This window comes from Podarcis bocagei, assembly GCF_964188305.1.
Source record: "Podarcis bocagei genome assembly, chromosome: 8".
Lineage (NCBI taxonomy): Eukaryota > Metazoa > Chordata > Lepidosauria > Squamata > Lacertidae > Podarcis > Podarcis bocagei.
Window position 1 is genome coordinate 91,722,843 of NC_138133.1, and position 20,224 is coordinate 91,743,066.

Consider the following 20,224-nt stretch of genomic DNA (forward strand, 5'->3'; position numbering starts at 1 on the left):
ACCTAGTTTTTGGAGGAGGAAAACAAGGAAAAAAATATTCTGAATCTCAGAAGCCAGAACAGCAAGAGGGATCGCTGCCCAGTGAAAGCAGCGATCCCTCTTGCTGTTCTGGCTTCTGGGATAGCTGCACAGCCTCCATTCGCTCCATAAGACGCACACACATTTCCCCTTACTTTTTAGGAGGGAAAAAGTGAGTCTTATAGAGCAAAAAATACGGTATTCTCTGGTTGGCCTCTGTTATTTTCTCCTACTGATGGAGAACCTACAAAGGACTCTATAAGGGCTCTTGTGTCCCCCATAAGGGGATAAGGGCAGATTTGGTTTACAACATTATTTAATCAATACAGGACATAGCATTTTACACTGATATACACTAGTGGCCAAAACTGAGGAAACCTTTTGGAAAAAGTGTATTTCCGAGGTTTGATGGCTCATAACACGACTACATTCTTCATTAACTTATCTTTCCATTGATATAAAATTTTATGGTATTATGCAAAAAAAGAAAAGAAAAAAGTGGTGTTATGAGCCATCAAATCTCGGAAATGCTTTCTTCATAAGGTTTCCATAATTTTGTCCACTAGTGTACGCAGGGCTTTTCCTTCAGCCAGAACTCCCCAGAACTCAGTTCCAGCAACTCTCTGGTAGGAGCCAGGGCCATTCTAAGAGAATGAGGGAGGTGTTAAGTTCTGGCACCTTTTTTTCTACAAAGGTAGCACCTAGCAGGGCCACTGCAGCGGCTCCCAAATTGTGCAACTCCCTCCCCACAGAAATGTGCCTGGCACTGTATAACTTACAGTAGAAGGGACACGGGTGGTCATGTGGTCCAAACCACAGAGCCTCTTGAGCTTGCAGACTGTAAGGTCGGCGGTTCGAATCCCCGTGATGGGATGAGCTCCCATTGCTCTGTCCCAGCTCCTGCCAACCTAGCAGTTTGAAAGCACACCAGTGCAAGTAGATAAATAGGTACTGCCGCAGCTGGAAGGTAAACGGTGTACTTTTGTGCCAGAAGTGGTTTAGTCATGCTGGCCACATGACCCAGAAAGCTGTCTGTGGACAAACACCAGCCTGAAGCGAGATGAGCACTGCACCCCACAGTCAAGTTTGACTGGACTTAAATGTCCAGGGGTCCTTTACCTTTGGTCTTTCTCTCAACATCCAAAAAACCAAAGTGCTGCACCAACAAGTACTAAACAACCCCTCTGCAGTGCCACAAATCCAACTCAATGGTGTAACATTGATAAATGTTGATCACTTCTCCTACCTGGGCAGTTATCTTTCAACAAGGGCCGACATTGTTGCCGAAATCCAGCATCGCCTGAGCTCTGCAAGTGTGGCTTTCTCCTGATTGAAGTGCAGAGTGCTTGAGGACCGGGACATTCGCAGGGGAACCAAAATGCTTGTTTACAAAGCTATTGTACTATCAACCTTACTATATGCTTGTGAAACATGGACCACTTATAAACACCATCTCCAACTCCTTGAAATATTCCATCAGCGGTGTCTCTGAAACATTTTACTCATCACTTGGGAAGTGTAAGTAATGTGTAATAGCGAACTAATACCAATGTACTGGAAGAAGCAAAGATCCCCAGTGTTGAAGCAATGATTCTTCAGCATCAACTTTGTTGGACTGGACATGTTGTGTGGATGCCTGATGATCGTCTTCCAAAGCAACTGCTCTATTCTGAACTTAAAAATGGAAAGCGTGCCGCGGAACACCGGTTGGGAAACACTGCCTTAGGGTGAAGGGCAGGGGAACAAACAAACAAATCATGATTTGATGACAATGGCGTTGTTACGGAATGCTAATCTTGTACCAAGGACTTGTCTGGACAGGTTTGCCAAGGTTAAAGTAGTGTAACCCCTGTCTACCCCTCCCCTTTTGTGACATGTCAGTGATGTAGCAATGATGCTGTACGAACTGTATTCTGGGATATGGTGGGAAAGATTTAGAAGTCCTTGTAACCCCATCCTTGGGGTTCAAAATTCCTCTTTGAACCTGTTGCGCAATAAACTTGGGTCTACAGCTATTTGCTCCGGTTGGTGGCTGGACTCCATCCTTTATTCTGCAGGGACCCGCAGGCTCAACTCGATGAGCTGAGTGACTGAGCAGCCTCACACCTAGATTTTTCCATAACAGGCGTGTACACAGACCCTTGCAGTTAGAAATGAGTTGTGTTTCTCCCAGTTTAGCCTCTAGGCTTGGGGTCCATCATAAATATCTGCCCAGAGGTTTCTTCTCCCCTAGCACCCTCCACTCTGCAGCTGCAAGCTCTTTCCCCTGATCCAAATGTACATTGCAAGGCAATGAATGAGAAACGCTTAAAACCCACAGATTTTTCTTTACCATTGACAAGACAGGAAACAGTAGATTCCACACATTGATTCCACACACAGATTCCACTACATTGGTCACCCATCATTCTACCGCAGCCTGCGTGACGGTTGCTGTGCCCAGGGTCAGGGCAGAGAGATCCCTTCGTCTGGATTCTGGACAGCACCTTATGGATTTGGGGGCAGAAAGATAGCATGGCTCCCAGATAAAACTCTTCGGAAAGAACATGATGTTGAGAAGGAGAAAAGGGAGGGTTTGGCTGGGCTTCTTCGCTGGACTCCAGGCATCAGATTTGCAGCAGCAAGGGGTAAGGACCAGAGTGCCACCGAGCACGTGCGGAGTCCTTGCCGCTAAATTATCTACAGCCCAACCTCAGACATATTGGAAGGGGGAGAGGCAGGTCTTCCAATCAAAAGGCGTATTTTCCGGCTCGATTTGAGATCCAGCAGCACCTCTCTTTTGAAACCCAGCAGATGAGTTTTCGAAGGAAGGCGAGAAAGTGACACTTTCCTTCACCCCAATGGCAAACGGTTGGGCCGGCTCCTCAAATGTGAGATAGAAATTGAGCCATAGAACGATTGCGGAATTCGGCAGCAAGAATATTATTGGCACAAAAATGGAAGCAAGAAGAATTACCGACGAAAGAAGAATGGCAAATGAAATTAATGGACTATGCAGAATTAGATAAATTAACAGGAAGGATTCGAAACCTGCGGGACCAGAGATTCTTATAAGACTGGAGTAAATACTTGAACTATTTGAAAAGCAATTGTGATAAACAGATTGTGCTAGTAGGACTGCAAGAAGTTATGTAAGGAGGAGGATGTGAAATATTGCAAGGAAGACTATAAAGAGAATTATTAGTTAATGATAATTAAAAGTAACAGAGAAACTAGGAAATGCAGAACAAGTGATAAAGAACGGAAAATCTTCAGAGGTTGTTGACGGAAGTCTAAAATATTGTATAAGATGTTATGTTAAATGACTGTTGGAAATGATATATTAAAAAATTAATAAAAATGTGCGTGTATAAAAAAAAACGATTGCGGAACTGACTTGAGTACTATGGCACCTGTCAGGCTTCAGGGAATCCCCCCCCCCCCGGCAGTAGATAAGCAGAACAAAGGAAAAGGAGTCTTCTTATCGGTTAGAAACTTTAATAATCACAGCGAGAGAACGAAGAACCCATCTCCTAGAAATGGTGGTGCTCCGAATTAAGAATCCCACCCCCTTACGTCCTTATTAATCCATATCACTGCTACCTCTTGTAATCTGAGCCTGTCCCCTCTGTGTTTTGTGTGCTTTCTGTTTTGACGATTTCTCAGCTCTTCTTGACCTTGGGGAGAGCGGAGGAATGCTTTCCAGAGACAGTGAATCTGTTAACCCTCTCTCTCCCAGTGCATCTTCTCCTAGCTGTTGCCCATCCAGTATTTCCCAGCTTCTGCCTTCTGAACTACGTCCCTCTACGAACCACTGTTCCAAATCTATACTGCCATCCTGCTCCTGGGAAGATTCAGGGTCTGGAGCAGGGGGGTGGACTTCCACCATTTCTCCTCAGTGCAGCCCTCCTCAGCACGGTCCCTGACAACACCCTGTGCGAGGCCAACATTTGACACCCCAGCCCTCTCACTGCCTTCCCAAAGGTGGGTAAGGAGGCGCCAGACTTTGGAAAGGAGGTGCAAGGGCTCTGGCAGAGTCCCAGAGCCATTCCAGCTCCTTCCCAAAGCTGGGAAAGCACTAACTAGGCTTTTGGAAGGAGGCAGAAGGACTCTAAGACACTGTCAGAGCCTCATGCGTCCTTCCCAAAGCCCAGCACCTCAGCTCAGCGCCCAGTGCAGGTGCCCCACAAGCATAGCCCTAAATCCATCCCTGCAGAATTATTACACCTGACTTTGCTAAGCTAGAGCCGCTCCAGCTGTTCCGGACTACAATTCCCATCAGGCCCAGCCAGCTTGTGTCCCGCCCAGAGGGCTGTCTTAATATAAGTCATGCTAGTCTTTCCAGGGTCCCAAGGAGAGAAGCATCTTCCTGTTGTGGCCTCGCCAGCTAAGATGCTTTTAACAGGACACGCCAGGGACAAACCCTTGGTCTCTCAACTAGCAGCTTTCTTCCCCTTGATTTACCCAGCTAGGACTAGCTTTTGGCTTCTGAATTTGTCCCTTATTACTCACACCAGCGGTCAGCACAGTTGGGCACTGGCCCCAGAGACTCAGAGGGGCCCCTTCACTGGCCCAACGACCATTCCCTTGCCCAGATTTGGGGGGCATTGTGTTTCAAGTAAAGATTGTAGATGGGGACCAAGCCTAGCTGGAATTCCGCTATCGGCCCACCATCTAGACTCAGGTTGTGTAGACAGGTAAATAAACCATATATCGTAGAGACGCCACAGTCTCTGCTGTGCCCAATTTCCAAATGAAGACCAGACCCTGGGTCAAGCATGCCTGCAACCCCTGAAACGCGCACCGTTTGGAGATTGGGGTGGCATGTCGAAATGCAATAAATAAGAGAAGAGGGAGAGGGGGGCTATTGCATGGGCATCGTTCAAGGCCATGCTGTGGGCATGGGTGGCAAAGAAAGTCCCCAGTCTTTGATTTTGAGGATGATGACAGCCGGGCCTTTGTCCGCCCACTCTCTAGTCTCTGGCGAAGGACAGCCCAGACCTTGCCACGCCGGCAGGCAAATGAGAGGTGCCCGGCTGCGCTCAAAGTGCGATTCTGTCCTCAAAGATGGAAAGCACCAGCAGGATGCCCCAGCCAGCCAAGAGTCCCACATTTTGCAGGGCAAAGAGGAGCCACGGGCGCTTATCTTTCACGTTCATCAGGGCCGGGAGCTGCAAACCAGAGCAGAGAGGGGAGATTAGCGAGCACCACAGATTGGGTCCCACAACCCCAGTCTCCTTGTGCCCCGATTTCAGTCTAATTCTTTAACCCACCCCTTTCCCTTCCCTTCCCTTCCTTGTCCCACTCTTCCAGAAATTGCCCACAGAACTCATTCATGCCATCTACTGTTTGTGTACATCAGAGGCAGTGTGGTGCAGTGGTTAGGGCATCATACTAGGACCCAGGAGACCAAGGTTCGAATCCACGCCTGGCCATCACGAAGCTTCCTGAGCCAGCCACTGCCTCTCAGCCTAACCTCCCCCACAGGGCTGTTGTTGTGGGGATTAATTAAGATGGGAGGGAGAACCGTGTATGATACTGTGCACTCCTTGGAAGAGAAGGTGAGATATAAACCAGGCAGAGGGCCTTCTCAGTGGTGGCGCCCACCCTGTGGAAGGCCCTCCCACCAGATGTCAAGGAAATAAATAACTATCTGACTTTTAGAAGACATCTGAAGGCAGCCCTGTTTAGGGAAGTTTTTAATGTTTGATGTTTTATTGTGTTTTTAATGCCCTGTTGGAAGCTGCCCAGAGTGGCTGGGGAGGCCCAGCCAGATGGGTGGGGTATAAGTAATAAATTGTTGTTGTTGTTGTAACAAATAAATAATCAAGCGTAAGAAGAGGCAGACGGCAGGATCAGGCCAACAGGGCCTATTGAGTCTAGCATCCTGTCCTTCTTGCAGGTGACTATGGGATGCCTAGAAGCGAGGCCTGTGCAACACTCGCCACACCTGCGACTCCCAGCTACTGGTATATTCGGAAACATCTTGTCTGAGCAAACTAAATAGTTTAGCCATGCCTTTTTCTTTGGTCCAGAATCTACCTATATTATTATTATTAATAATAATAAATTTTATTTATACCCCGCCCTCCCCAGCCAAGACTGGGCTCAGGCGGCTAACACCAGGTATAAAAACAATTGATTAAAATACAACTTAAAAACAAGATTGAAGTACAACATTAAAATGCAGCCTCATTTCAGTAGAAACTCAAATAAAAAACTTTTTTGGGGTGATACAGCTTCATTGTATAGTCATGAGTTCTAGCACCCACTTTCCCTACACTGTTCAGGGGTGCCGACTCGCCCTCAGGATTGTGGGTGCCCGTCGCCACAACGCGGATATGTGACGGCACACGCACTACATGCGGGCGCGCGTGTGTAACGGCGCATGTCCGCGTTGCGGCGGTTGATGGCAGCGGCTCCTCTTCTTTCTCCTCTCCACAGCCAGTGGAGGGGCTTGGACTCGGAGGCAGAGAGAGCCTCCCCCAGCCCCGGAAAAGGGAGCCTTGTTGGCTGGCTGTGGAAGGTGGAGCTGGACTGATTCTCTCTCAGAGGCAGCACTGCTGCTGGCTGACTTGAGTTGGCTCATATGACACCATCTCTCATTTCCCCACTTACACGTGTTTTCCCTAAGCTAGTAAAGGTAAAGGGACCCCTGACCATTAGGTCCAGTCGTGGCCAAATCTGGGGTTGCGGTGCTCATCTCACTTTATTGGCTGAGGGAGCCGGCATACAGCTTCCAGGTCATGTGGCCAGCAGGACTAAGCCGCTTCTGGCGAACCAGAGCAGCGCACGGAAACACCGTCTACCTTCCCGCCAGAGCGGTACCTATTTACAGTCATACCTCGGGTTGAAGTTGCTTCAGGTTAAGCCTTTTCGGGTTGCGCTCCGCAGCGACCCGGAAGTAATGGAGCGTGTTACTTCTGGGTTTCGACGCTCACGCACCTGCAGACGCTCAAAATGACGTCACGCGCATGTGCAGAAGTGGTGGATTGCGACCCATGCATGCGCAGACGTGGGTTCTGTTCACTTCAGGATGCGAACGGGGCTCCAGAACAGATCCCGTTCGCATCCAGAGGTACCACTGTATCTACTTGCACTTTGATGTGCTTTTGAACTGCAGGTTGGCAGGAGCAGGGACTGAGCAACGGGAGCTCACCCCGTTGCGGGGATTCGAACCGCCAACCTTCTGATTGGCAAGCCCAAGAGGCTCTGTGGTATAATAATAATAAGGTGGGAGAATGGTAAGAAAAGGAGAACAACTGCCAGGGGTAGAACTCTCACTGCTTACCATATCGCACAGGGCCACGTAGAGGAAGAGGCCAGTGGCCACGGTGAAAATCCAGGCCTCGAACTCTTCTCCCGTGGACACAGAAAGCGCGATGTAGAGGCCCACGAAGGCTGTGAGGGCGCTGAGGAAGTTGAGCAGCAAAGCCCACTTGACGCTCAGCCCGGCGTGGAGCAGGGCGGCAAAGTCCCCTGCAAAGGCGGGAGGAAGATGGTCAGCCATTCATTAGCTGAGATTCCTGCACTGCAGGAGGCTGGACTAGATGATGTCGGGGTTCCCCTCTACGTCTATAATTCCATTATTCTACTAGGAGCGGTGGCAGTTGGCCAGGTATCACGCAGCCCGAAGGAGACACCCCGTCGATATCATTTGGGGGTGGAGGGGAAGCACCTGCCTTCAGATTCCTGCTTGGAAGCCGCCCAGGATCTACCTGCTAGGCAACACTGCCTTATCAGGAGCTTGCCAAGAAAAAAGCACACCAAGAACTCTGGCCAATATAAATTTCAGTAGTGGGAGCGGTCCCTACTAGCAAACCAATAGTCAATTGTAACAAACAATTGGATTACAAACTCAAATAGAGATTATAAACTCAAACACAGATTAGAAACTCAAGCTCATAAGGATATGTATAACACAATAATTTATAATTTATGACTGTTTTATAATTTATGATAATTTTGAATTTAAATATATTTTCGTGTAATGTTTGATACTTCCACCTGATGAAGGTGAATACATTGAAACAGGGCCCTGTCCTGGTTTCTGATCCATAACTGACTTCTGACTTCTCCTCAATGATTGAAACTAAGACCTTCACGTCGAATCTGACTATGGACTAACATGAACTTACCTCTACTCATAAACTCTTACCCCTAATTCTGTAACGAATTATTGTGTTATACATATCCTTATGAGCTTGAGTTTCTAATCTCCATTTGAGTTTGTAATCCTTGTCAGAATACATACTTTTGAATGGATTGTTTTTGTTACAATTGACTATTGATTTGCGAGTAGGGACCACTCCCACTACTGAAATTTCTATTGGCCAGAGTTCTTGGTGTGCTTTTTTCTTGGTATATTTAATAAGAAGAACTCCAACTTATTTATCAGGAGCTTGCAGCAGCTCACTCTGAGCGCTTGCCCCGTTGAACGGAAAAGCAAAATTGCCGCGTTGTTTTGCCACCATGCGGCATATCCCAGTGCAGCCAACCCCATCCTGGCGCCCCTCAGATGTTGCAGTTCCCATGATCCACAGGCCGGCATAGCCAAAGGCACTAAGGGTGACGGGAGTTATTGTTGTTTAGTCGTTTAGTCGTGTCCGCCTCTTCGTGACCCCCTGGACCAGAGCACGCCAGGCCCTCCTGTCTTCCACTGCCTCCCGCAGTTTGGTCAAACTCATGCTGGTAGCTTCGAGAACACTGTCCCACCATCTCGTCCTCTGTCGTCCCCTTCTCCTTGCACCCTCCATCTTTCCCAACATCAGGGTCTTTTCCAGGGAGTCTTCTCTCCTCATGAGGTGGCCAAAGTCTTGGAGCCTCAGCTTCAGGATCTGTCCTTCCAGTGAGCACTCAGGGCTGATTTCCTTCAGAATGGATCGGTTTGATCTTCTTGCAGTCCACGGGACTCTCAAGAGTCTCCTCCAGCACCATAATTCAAAAGCATCAATTCTTCAGCGATCAGCCTTCTTTATGGTCCAGCTCTCACTTCCATACATCACTACTGGGAAAACCATGGCTTGAACTATACGGACCTTTGTTGGCAAGGTGATGTCTCTGCTTTTTAAGATGCTGTCTAGGTTTGCCATTGCCTTTCTCCAAAGGAGCAGGCGTCTTTTAATTTCGTGACTGCTGTCATCATCACCATTTCGTCACCATTTCGTGACTGCTATAACCATGGGAGTTATAGTACAACATATATAGAGGGCGCCAGGATGGGAAAGACTGTGCACCCTAAACTCACAATAGCCAACCAGATGCCCCAACATAGCTGCCAACGTTTCCCTTTTTTAAAAGGGAAATTCCCTTATTCCGAATAGGATTCCTCGCAAGAAAAGGGAAAAGTTGACAGCAATGTGACCCAACGGGAAACCAGCAAGCAGGATTCGAACATAAGAGCCCTCTGCCTGCCTGCGGTTTCCAGCAACTGGGATTCAGAAGGATCCCTGCCTCCAACTGCGGGCGTAGACCACAGCCGTCATGCCTAGTAGCCACTGATACCCCTCTGCTCCACAAATTTGCCTAATCCTCTTTTAAATTCATCCAAGTTGGCGGCCATCCCCGCCTCCTGTGGCGGGGAGTTCCACAGTTTAACGATGTGCTGTGTGAAGAAGGACTTCCTTTTCGTCTACCCGCCGGCTTCCTCCAGCGCACAAAATTAAATAAACCCCAACCCTGCCTTCAGTGCCATGCAATGCCCAGCCCCTCCTCCCTCCGCACCGAGCTCGTGGGGCAGTTCGTGGCACAAGACGGCCAGCGAGGTGGCCAGACCCGTCTTCCAAGAAGAGGAGAAGGCGGCGCCAACGGCCAGTCCGTCGGCGAAGTTGTGGATGGCGTCTCCAATGGTGATCATGTACGGCAGCATCCTCAGCTCTGCGGAAGGAGCAAATGGGAGACATCAGAACCTCAAAATAATAATAATAATAATAAGAAGAAGAAGAAGAAGAAGAAGAAGAAGGAGAAGGAGAAGGATAATAATGATAATAATTATAATAATTATAATGATAATTTGTACTGGGCCTCCCCAGTATTTTTATACAAATAAATGATACAAATAATTTATTATTTGTACAGTGGTACCTCCGGTTAAGTACTTAATTCATTCCAGAGGTCCATACTTAACCTGAAACTGTTCTTAACCTGAAGCACCACTTTGGCTAATGGGCCTCCTGCTGCTGCCGCGCCGCCGGAACCCGATTTCTGTTCTCATCCTGAAGCAAAATTCTTAACCTGAAGCACTATTTCTGGGTTAGCGGAGTCTGTAACCTGAAGCGTATGTAACCTGAAGCGTATGTAACCCAAGGTACCACTGTATCTGGCTGGGCCTCCCCAGCCACTCTGGGCGGCTTCCAACAAAGATTAAAAATACATTAAAATGTCACACATTAAAAACTTCCCTGAACAGGGCTGCCTTCAGATGTCTTCTAAATGTCAGGTAGTTGTTTATTGCCTTGACATCTGGTGGGAGGGCATTCCACAGGGCAGGCGCCACCACCAAGAAGGCCCTCTGCCTGGTTCCCTGTAGCTTTGCTTCTCGCAGAGAGGGAACCGCCAGAAGGCCCTCGGCGTCCGGGCAGAATGATGGGGGTGGAGAAGCTCCTTCAGGTATACTCTGACGTAGAAGAGCTTCTTGGATCAGGCCAGTGGCCCCATCTAAGTCCAGCATTCTGTCCTCCCAGTGGCCAAAAGGAGCTAGGAATCTAGACTGCCTCTGCACCTGGAGGTTCTATAAGGACGGAGGAGCCTTGTTGCTGGCTCAGGGCAATGGCTCACCTACTCCAACAACCTGACCTCATAGCAGGACCTGAGCACATCAGTATTTTCTAATGGTTGTTCTCCGTTATCTGGTACTCAAGAGATAGACTGCCCCGCGCATGGAGGCTTTCCTCCATGCGGCAGTTAGACTGGTGACTGGGGGCGGCCGCCGAGACCATATAACACCGGTCTTGAAAGACCTACATTGGCTCCCAGTACGTTTCCGAGCACAATTCAAAGTGTTGGTGCTGACCTTTAAAGCCCTAAATGGCCTCGGTCCAGTATACCTGAAGGAGCGTCTCCACCTCCATCATTCAGCCCAGACACCGAGGTCCAGCGCCGAGGGCCTTCTGGCGGTTCCCTCATTGCGAGAAGCAAAGCTACAGAGAACCAGGCAGAGGGCCTTCTTGGTAGTGGCGCCCACCCTGTGGAATGTCCTCCCATCAGATGTCAAAACGATAAACAACTACCTGACATTCAGAAGACATCGTAAGGCAGCCCTGTTCAGGGAAGTTTTTAATGTATGATATTTTAGTGTTTTTTTGGTTTCTATGGAAGCCGCCCAGAGTGGCTGGGGAAACCAAGCCAGATGGGCGGGGTACAAATAATAAATTATTATTATTATTATTATTATTATTATTATTATTATTATTATTATTATTTTATTCCTTTGACAACAGACCTCCGTAATAGACCTGTTCTGACAGTGGCCAAAGAGACGCCCCATCTGGGGATACTGTCAGCAGGATTCATGCGCAAGACCCTTCCTGAGGTTTCCAGCAACTGGGATGAAGAAGCGCTACTCTGACAAACGGAAGCACTATGCTCCATCAAAAGCATTATGCTCCACGCATTTGCCTAATTCATCCAGCTAGCCCCGAGGGATTATCTAATGCTTATTTCCCTTAAACTGACTTCTGAATTTTGAATTTTATTGTTACAGTAGTACCTCAGGTTAAGTACTTAATTCATTCCGGAGGTCCGTTCTTAACCTGAAACTGTTCTTAACCTGAAGCACCAATTTAGCTAATGGGGCCTCCTGCTGCCGCCGCGCCGCCAGAGCACGATTTCTGTTCTCATCCTGAAGCAAAGTTCTTAACCCGAAGTACTATTTCTGGGTTAGCGGAGTCTGTAACCTGAAGCGTCTGTAACCCGAGGTACCACTGTATTCATGTTTTTATACTGTATTTTATGCTGCTTTTACAATTAAGTGTTTTAAATTTGTTGTTAGCTGCCCTGAGCCCGGTTTTTGAACCGGGAAGGGCGGGGTATAAATAATAAAAAAAATATTATTATTAATTTATTATTATTATAATTCCCTTCTGGAGCCGTCCAAGTCGGTGGCCCTCCCTGCCTCCTGCGGGTTCCATAGCTCAGCTACGCAGAAATAAAGGCTCCCTTCCATGTGTCCTCACCCCCTGCAGGACGAAACACAAGCCCTGAAACCCTTTGCATTTTCCCTTCCCAGCTGGCAGCCTTCAGGCCCTGCGCCCTGCTGGAGGCGACATGTGCCAGAGGCGGCCTCTGGGAAGCAGGCAGAGAGCAATTCTACTTGAGCTGTCAATGACCCTTCCCAAGCCGCCCTCCCTTCATGCTGGGGGATTCAGCCCGTAACACAATGCGCCGTTTGTTCTGAAAACGAGAGGGAACTGTGGCAGGAGTGGCCCAGTGGCCTAATGGATAAGGCATCAGCCTCCGGAGCTGGGGATTGTGGGTTCAAGTCCCACCTGGGTCGGACAGCTAGCTTCTTTTGTTTTAAGAGAATTCTTTTTTTCCCCTCCGAAAGGAGGGAATTTGCAGACAGGAAACCTCGGATATGGGAAATTAGGAGGAGGGTTAAATCAAGGTGGGAAGTTGGGCAGGTTTGGAGTGCCAATTCAGACAACTTCTTGGCTCGGGGTTCAACCAAAGGTGTGTCCAGGAAGCGGGGTCCCAGGTTTGGGCATACGATTTGGGCCCCATCAGAAAGTGGCTGACAAATCTATGTATTGTTTTTAACACTCAATTGGGAGCCGCCCACAGTGGCTGGGGAAACTCAGCCAGATGGGCGGGGTATAAATAATAAATAATAAATAAATTATTATTATTATTATTATATCTAGGACAGCCTTCCTCAGCCTGGTACCCCTCCAGATGTTTTGGACCAAAACTACTGTCATCTGGTGATGCCATCCAAAACATCTGGAGGGGTACCAGGCTGAGGAAGGCTGTCCTAGATATAATAATAATAATAATTTATTTATTATTTATTATTTATACCCCGCCCATCTGGCTGAGTTTCCCCAGCCACTGTGGGCGGCTCCCAATTGAGTGTTAATAATAATAATAATAATAATAATAATAATAATAATAATATCTAGGACAGCCTTCCTCAGCCTGGTACCCCCTCCAGATGTTTTGGACGGCATCACCAGCTGACAGCAGTTGTAGTCCAAAACATCTGGAAGCACCAGGTTGGGGGAGACTGATTTAGGACACAACAGAGATTTGCTTGCGTTGCAGAGTGATGGCGAGTCCAGCCCTCGAGACCAGCTTCACGCAGGATACAAACCCCAAGAGATCTCACTGATGGAAAACTCATATAAACCCTACAGACTCTTGGAGTGGGGCATCGTTTTAGGGTTTGCGTTGGGGGTCAAGATTCCACTTTGCGGATGTTCGTTTTGCTGCTCTTGGTATCAATTCCCTGCGCCTTGATTTTTAGATCTTCTTATGACATGCGGGGATTGTTTGATTTTGTCGTGCCCACTCTGACACATCACTTAGGACTGCTTTGGTTACAGTTTTGTACTTGCGCAAATATTTCTGTGTCTGTAAGCTGTCTTGAGAGTGGTTTTAACTATGGAAAGGCAACATACAAGTGAACGATTGTGAAAATAACAGGAAGATTTAAAGGAACTATTAGAAATGACTATCAAAAGCAAAAGAGATATGAGATGATCAGAGCCTCATCCGAACTTGAAGCATGGGAAGTCCCAACAACAAAAATTTTATAATTCGGCAGAATGTTTGTACTATTTGATATGTATATGTATAATTTGGAATATTTAATGTGATTTGATTGGATTGTTAAAATGGAAAACTTAATAAAAAAGACTTAAAAAACAACAAGTGAACAATTGTGATCATGGTTTTGCTCTGAGCTGGTCTTTTGTTTCATTATTACCATGGTTTCCTGTTTTTATAATTATATTTCTGGTTGTTATAACCTGCCCTGGTGCATGGAAATGTTAGAAATGAAAATCGTTCAATCAAAACAGCTTCTTGAGGTTATGTTGTGAGCTGTCCTGAGATTTACGGGTATAGGGCAGTATACAAATTTGATAAATAATAAGAAGAATAAGAATAAAAATAAATGCTAGACATGTCAAGGAGAATCCCATCTGGTTGCTAGACAGGACTTTGCTGGTGCTCACCTCGACTGAGGGTCTCTTTCTTCCGCATCTGGCTGAAATCTGCCTCCTCAGCTGTCACCTATTAAGAAAGAACAGGCGGGTAGAAAAAGAGAATGTGAGACAGGCACAGCCTGCGTCCCACTTTGGGGCCACGCAAAAAAGGCCCTGCTTTTCCAAGGCGCAGTCCCTGCCTTCTGTTCATTTTCTCAGCCCTCCATTTTATTAGTACAGTGGTACCTCTGGTTGCAAACGGGATCTGTTCCAGAGCCCCGTTCGCAACCTGAGCAGAACACAACCCGCGTCTGCGCATGTGCGGGTCACGATTTGCTGCTTCTGCGCATGCGGTCATTTTGAGCGTCTGTGCATGCGCGAGCGGTGAAACCCAGCAGTAACCCTTTCCAGTACTTCCGGGTCACCGCGGAGCGCAACCTGAAAACGCTCAACCCGAAGCAAACGTAACACGAGGTATGACTGTAGTAGCATTAATTAAATTTAAAGAGTCACCTACATACGAAAGCGCTGGGCAATTCATAGAATCGGAGAATTGTAAAGCTGGAAGAGACCCCAAGGGCCATTGAGTCCAGCCCCCTGCAAATGCAGGAATCTCAGCTAAATATTCTCTGATAAGATGGCCATCCAGCCTCTGCTTAAACACCTGCAATGAATCACAGAATTGCAGAATTGGATCCCAATGGTCATCTAGTCCAACCCCTTGCAGTGCAGGAACCAAAGCCTGATCTAGACAATTTTGCTCCCCCTCGGAACTCAGCAAGGAGTTTGGGGATGAAGCTCAGAACTGATTGGCGCCCCCTGCTGTTGGGCTCCCTGCCGCCTGCCCTACCAATGGCTGCCAGTCACCAGACAAGAGGCATTTCTGCACAGCCAGGTTTCAACATAATAAGCAGGTGCTTCCCTCAAAACAGAAGAGGCTTGTGGTGTAATGGTTAGAGTGTTGGACTATAGACCTGGGAGACCAGGGTTCAAAGCCCCACTCAGCCAGTCATAGAATCATAGAATCCTAGAGTTGGAAGAGACCCCAAGGGCCATCGAGTCCAACCCCCTGCCAAGCAGGAAACACCATCAGAGCACTCCTGACATATGGTTGTCAAGCCTCTGCTTAAAGACCTCCAAAGTAGGAGACTCCACCACACTCCTGGGCAGCAAATTCCACTGTCAAACAGCTCTTACTGTCAGGAAGTTCTTCCTAATGTTTAGGTGGAATCTTCTTTCTTGTAGTTTGGATCCATTGCTCCGTGTCCACTTCTCTGGAGCAGCAGAAAACAACCTTTCTCCCTCCTCTATATGACATCCCTTTTATATATTTGAACATGGCTATCATATCACCCCTTAACCTCCTCTTCTCCAGGCTAAACATGCCCAGCTCCCTTAGCCGTTCCTCATAAGGCATCGTTTCCAGGCCTTTGACCATTTTGCTTGCCCTCCTCTGGACACGTTCCAGTTTGTCAGTGTCCTTCTTGAACTGTGGTGCCCAGAACTGGACACAGTACTCCAGGTGAGGTCTGACCAGAGCAGAATACAGTGGCACTATTACTTCCCTTGATCTAGATGCTATACTCCTATTGATGCAGCCCAGAATTGCATTGGCTTTTTTAGCTGTCCCTCATCCCAACCTACCTCACAGAGTTGTTGTGAGGGGAAAAATGGGGAGGGGAAAAACCATGTACAACATTTTGAGCTCCTTGGGTGGAATATGAATGTGAGAAATTCTGCATCAGATGCGGCTGGACTAGATTGGGGTCCCTTCCAATTCTGTGATAATAAATTTAAATTAAATTAAAAGATGAGTAACACAGTTCCACGTCCTCGCCTCCCCAAATAAATCATAACATTTTCAAAAGGTTGGTGTGGTTTCCCCCCAGGTTGTTGTTTTTTTTAAAAGCATACATTAAAGAAGCAAACCTTGGGGGAAAGACTTCTCTCCTGTTTTGGAAACAGAACAACAGAGCGATCGTACTCTCAAGCTGATTTTAGAGGACAAAAACACTACCCATTTTTGCTTTAGACTTTGGGTCACTGTTGCTTGTTTTTTTCAATCAAACTTTATCACGGTCCAGAGACCCAACAAATCGTCACAAAGCAATGCACAATTCAGACAGCCTACCTCCAGGTTAAACAAGCATTTTGTTCAGACTTAAAGATAGGGATCATTGGTTCCTGAAACCACCGATAAAAACTTTGCCACTGCTAATGTTATAGTGTTTGTCTGTTCTTCCAATAGGAACCTGACATAGTGAGCCTCTGATTTTCCAGGAAAAGGTAATATCAGTTCTGCCCTGGCTTGCTCATATTTCGCACAGTGCAGCAAAATATGTTTTATAGAATCGATGTCTTGAGCATTGATGTTTTTTATACTTCATTTCAATTTCAAATCTTCGAGGGGTGTGTGTTTGCATGCCCCACTGACTCAGACTGCTGATTTCTCCCACTTTAAAAAATAAAATAAAAATTAATGTGGAAATTAAGCAGCAGGAGCAAAACCCAACAGGGAGGCACTGTGGAGCAGTGGAATAGGCTCCTGCCTTGCATGCAGAACGCCCCTGGTTCAATCCCTGACCTCTCCAGTTAAGAAGGATCTCAGGTGGTGGGCGATAGGGAAAATACCCTTCCCTGCCAGAAAACCTGGGAGAGCAGCTGCCAGTCCGAGAAGACAATAATGGGCACCAATAGTCTGGAGCAGTGCAAGGCATTTTTCACAAAGCCACATATTTCTTCCCGCACATCTTTATTCCACCTTCCACCATTAGGTGGGGCTAGTAAATCATGTTTGGGTTCTGTATAAAGGCATGGCACAGAATTGGGCGAAAGAGGAAGGCAGAAATTTATTTTTTGCTTTTTTCCTGAGATCACTCACAGCTCCTGGAATGCCGGGCTACAGGTGGAAGCAGCTCTCTGCCCATATCTTGGTATCTCAGAGTTCACTGGCTCATCAAGACTTAACGTGAGTCAACAGTGTGATGCAGCAGCAAAAAAGGAAAAGGGTGGTGTGGTAGGAATTTTCAGGTCTTAGATATATGTTAAATGTTCATAAGTGTACCAACTAAGCACGTACATAGATCAGCACAGGAAGACCGACCTGGAAAAAATTTTGATTCCCAAACTGTCCCAAACTGACCAAATGTTTTCTCTGAAAAGTCAAAGGAAAACGGAAAAGCCTCCCCATTGTCTTTTCCTTCACAAATCCTGCCTTAAGGGTATGTCTGTGTTTGAATAGGGTGAGCCTGTGACCTGACTCAGGAACTAAGTATTTATCATTACAAAAGACTGGCCAGGCTTCCCAGGGTATCCAATCAAGTAAGCATTAACAGGTAACTTGCCAGATAGGAGATAAACAACACACTCAGATTTCTGTTGTAGACTGCCCTTCCGTGATGTAGGTATGATGTATCTGCGGGTGGTGGTCTTGAGCTACACCCCTTTTTGGAGATGAAAATGTCAAATCTTCACCAAGGTCAACTATCCAGACTGGTCCTATGTGGGCCAGAAAAAAGCTAGGGAAGTCCCCAAATAGGAGTTCCATCACAGAAGGAGAAAGATAAAAGGAAAGAGGGGGAGGGGATCAAGTTGATTCCAAGCCAAAGGCCAGGCGGAACAACTCTGTCTTACAGGCTCTGCGGAAAGAAATCAGATCCTACAGAGCCCTGGTCTCATGAGACAGAGCGTTCCATCAGACCGGGGCCAGTGTTGAAAAGGCCCTGGCTCTGGTTGAGGCTAATCTGACTTCCTTCGGGCCCGGGACCTCGAGGGTGTTGCCATTTAGGGACCTCTAGAGGCTAGGACTCCAACCAGCGGCTTCAAGTTGCAGGACAGGAGATGCCAACTTCATCAGGAAGAACTTTCTGATGGGAAGAACTGTTTGACAGGGGAACAGACTCTTTTGGAAGTTGGGCTCTCCTTCCTTGGAGGTTTCTAAGCAGAGGTTTGGTGACCATTGGTCAGGGATGCTTTAGCTGAGATTAATGTTTTGCAGGGGATTGAACTAGATGACCCTCGGCATCCCTTCTAACTCTTATGTTTCTAAGTATCCATGAGGACTTGGTCTCCTGGGTTAAAGGAACAGCCTTCATCTATACAACAGTGCAGTGTTGGGCAAGCAGGCACCTTCCAGATGTTTTGCACTACCTCTCCCATCAGCCCCTGCCCAAACATCTGGAGGGCATCAACTTGGCCAAAGCTGCTATGCCGACTCTTACTTTTGCTTGGAATATACTCGGAGTCAAGTGGGGATTTCATGCTCTTTATTCAGCTCAGAGTAGTGAGGAGGAATGGAAGTTTCCCCGAAATGTCTGTTTTATATACATTATTTACACAATGGGCCCCACGTGATTGGCTAATTCTGGGATTCTTATGTAGGCCAATCAGGTTGCGGATTCACTTCCACCTGGAGTTGGATTGGGTGGCTCCTGGGGACCAACCAGACTGCTGCATACTTGATCCTATTGTTCTAGGACCAATCAGACTGCTGCATTCTGAATCCTATTGTTCTAGGACCAATCAGACTGCTGCATTCTGGATCCTATGGTTCTAGGACCAATCAGACTGCTGCATTCTGGATCCTATTGTTCTTAGACCAATCAGACTGCTGCATTCTGAATCCTATGGTTCTAGGACCAATCAGACTGCTGCATTCTGGATCCTACTGTTCTAGGACCAATCAGACTCCTGCATTTTGGATCCTATTCAACTCAGTACATAACAGCTGCCATGCCGACTCTTATTTTGCTTGGGGTTCTTTTCCAGGACCTTGAGTAATCTTTGCTTAGCCTCTGACTCAACCCAGAAATGCATAAAACAACCCAGAGAGACTGAGGACATCTCAGCAGCCAGGATGCCAATATCAGGTGGAGGCAGGCAGGGCAGGCCACTCACCAGGTCAGCGTGAGAAGCACCTTTTTCCTGCTTCCTCCTCTTCATCTCGTCTTGGTAGAGCTGCAGGGACATGCCGTGGTCGCACTGGTGCCCTGTGCTGTGCTCCTGGAGGCAGGAGATACAAGGGAACATGGCATCCGGTTGGACCCGTGCAGTTGCTAGGCAACCCAGCAGGAGTTCAATCCCTGCTAATTTATAATTTGGCAGAATATTTCGATTATTTGATATGTAACGCGGGTGGCGCTATGGGTTAAACCACAGAGCCTAGAACTTGCCGATCAGAAGGCCGGCGGTTCGAATCCCCGCGACGGGGTGAGCTCCCGTTGCTCAGTCCCTGCTCCTGCCCACCTAGCAGTTCAAAAGCATGTCAAAGTGCAAGTAGATAAATAGGTACCACTCCAGCGGGAAGGGAAACGGCGTTTCCGTGCGCTGCTCTGGTTCGCCAGAAGCGGCTTAGTCATGCTGGCCACATGAACAAGAAGCTGTACGCCGGCTCCCTCGGCCAATAAAGCGAGATGAGCGCCGCAACCCGAGTCGTTCGCGACTGGACCTAATGGTCAGGGGTCCCTTTACCCTTTACCTATATGTATAATTTGGAATATTTAATGTGATTTGATTGGATTGTTAAAACGGAAAACTTAATAAAAATGATTTATTTTTTAAAAGGAGTTCAATCCCTGCTCATCAGCCGATGAGCAGGAGGTTAAATCTTGCTTTCTGCAGGGATCAAGTAGGCACCCCAGTTCCCCACAGGATTGAACCCCGCTCATCAGCTGACATCACCTGCCCATCAGGGTGATGTCAGCTGATGTAGAGGTGAGCATTTATTTTTTTTAAAGGACTCGCTGGCCACATTGGGTCAATATTGCAGCGGTGGGCCCTGGGCTCTCAAATTTCAGCGGCACCCTGTGCGACGCTAAACCCCCCCCCCAACCTCTTGCACTCTGTTCTACAGCAATGTTCTGGCGCCCCCTACAGCAAAGTGCATAGTGCAGCTGCACTGGTTGCGCTACCCAAAAAATGCCTCTACAGATGGGCCTGCAAGCCAGAGGCTCCCCACTTCAAGTTACGGAGAAAGGATGTGTTACAAGCTCCTTTCAGCCCTGGATTCAGGTGTCAGCAAACATTTTCAGCAGGGGGCTGGTCCACTGTCTCTCAGACCTTGTGGAGGGCCGGACTATATTTTG

The 20,224-nt window shown here is 47.5% G+C and overlaps 1 protein-coding gene across 2 annotated transcripts in view; it reads right to left on the reverse strand.

The window, feature by feature from the left end:
- Positions 1 to 4,461: 4,461 nt before the first annotated feature.
- Positions 4,462 to 20,224, reverse strand: part of SLC39A4 (solute carrier family 39 member 4) — a 71,233-nt gene continuing 55,470 nt past the window's right edge. For both annotated transcript variants that reach the window (XM_081204569.1, XM_081204568.1), the window contains 5 exons: positions 19,038 to 19,142; positions 14,172 to 14,229; positions 9,721 to 9,873; positions 7,289 to 7,476; positions 4,462 to 5,168 (listed from right to left, as the gene is read on the reverse strand). In XM_081204569.1, the coding sequence (XP_081060695.1) occupies positions 5,040 to 5,168; positions 7,289 to 7,476; positions 9,721 to 9,873; positions 14,172 to 14,229; positions 19,038 to 19,142 (633 nt within the window). In that variant the 3' untranslated portion in view covers positions 4,462 to 5,039. The remainder of the gene's footprint in view (positions 5,169 to 7,288; positions 7,477 to 9,720; positions 9,874 to 14,171; positions 14,230 to 19,037; positions 19,143 to 20,224) is intronic.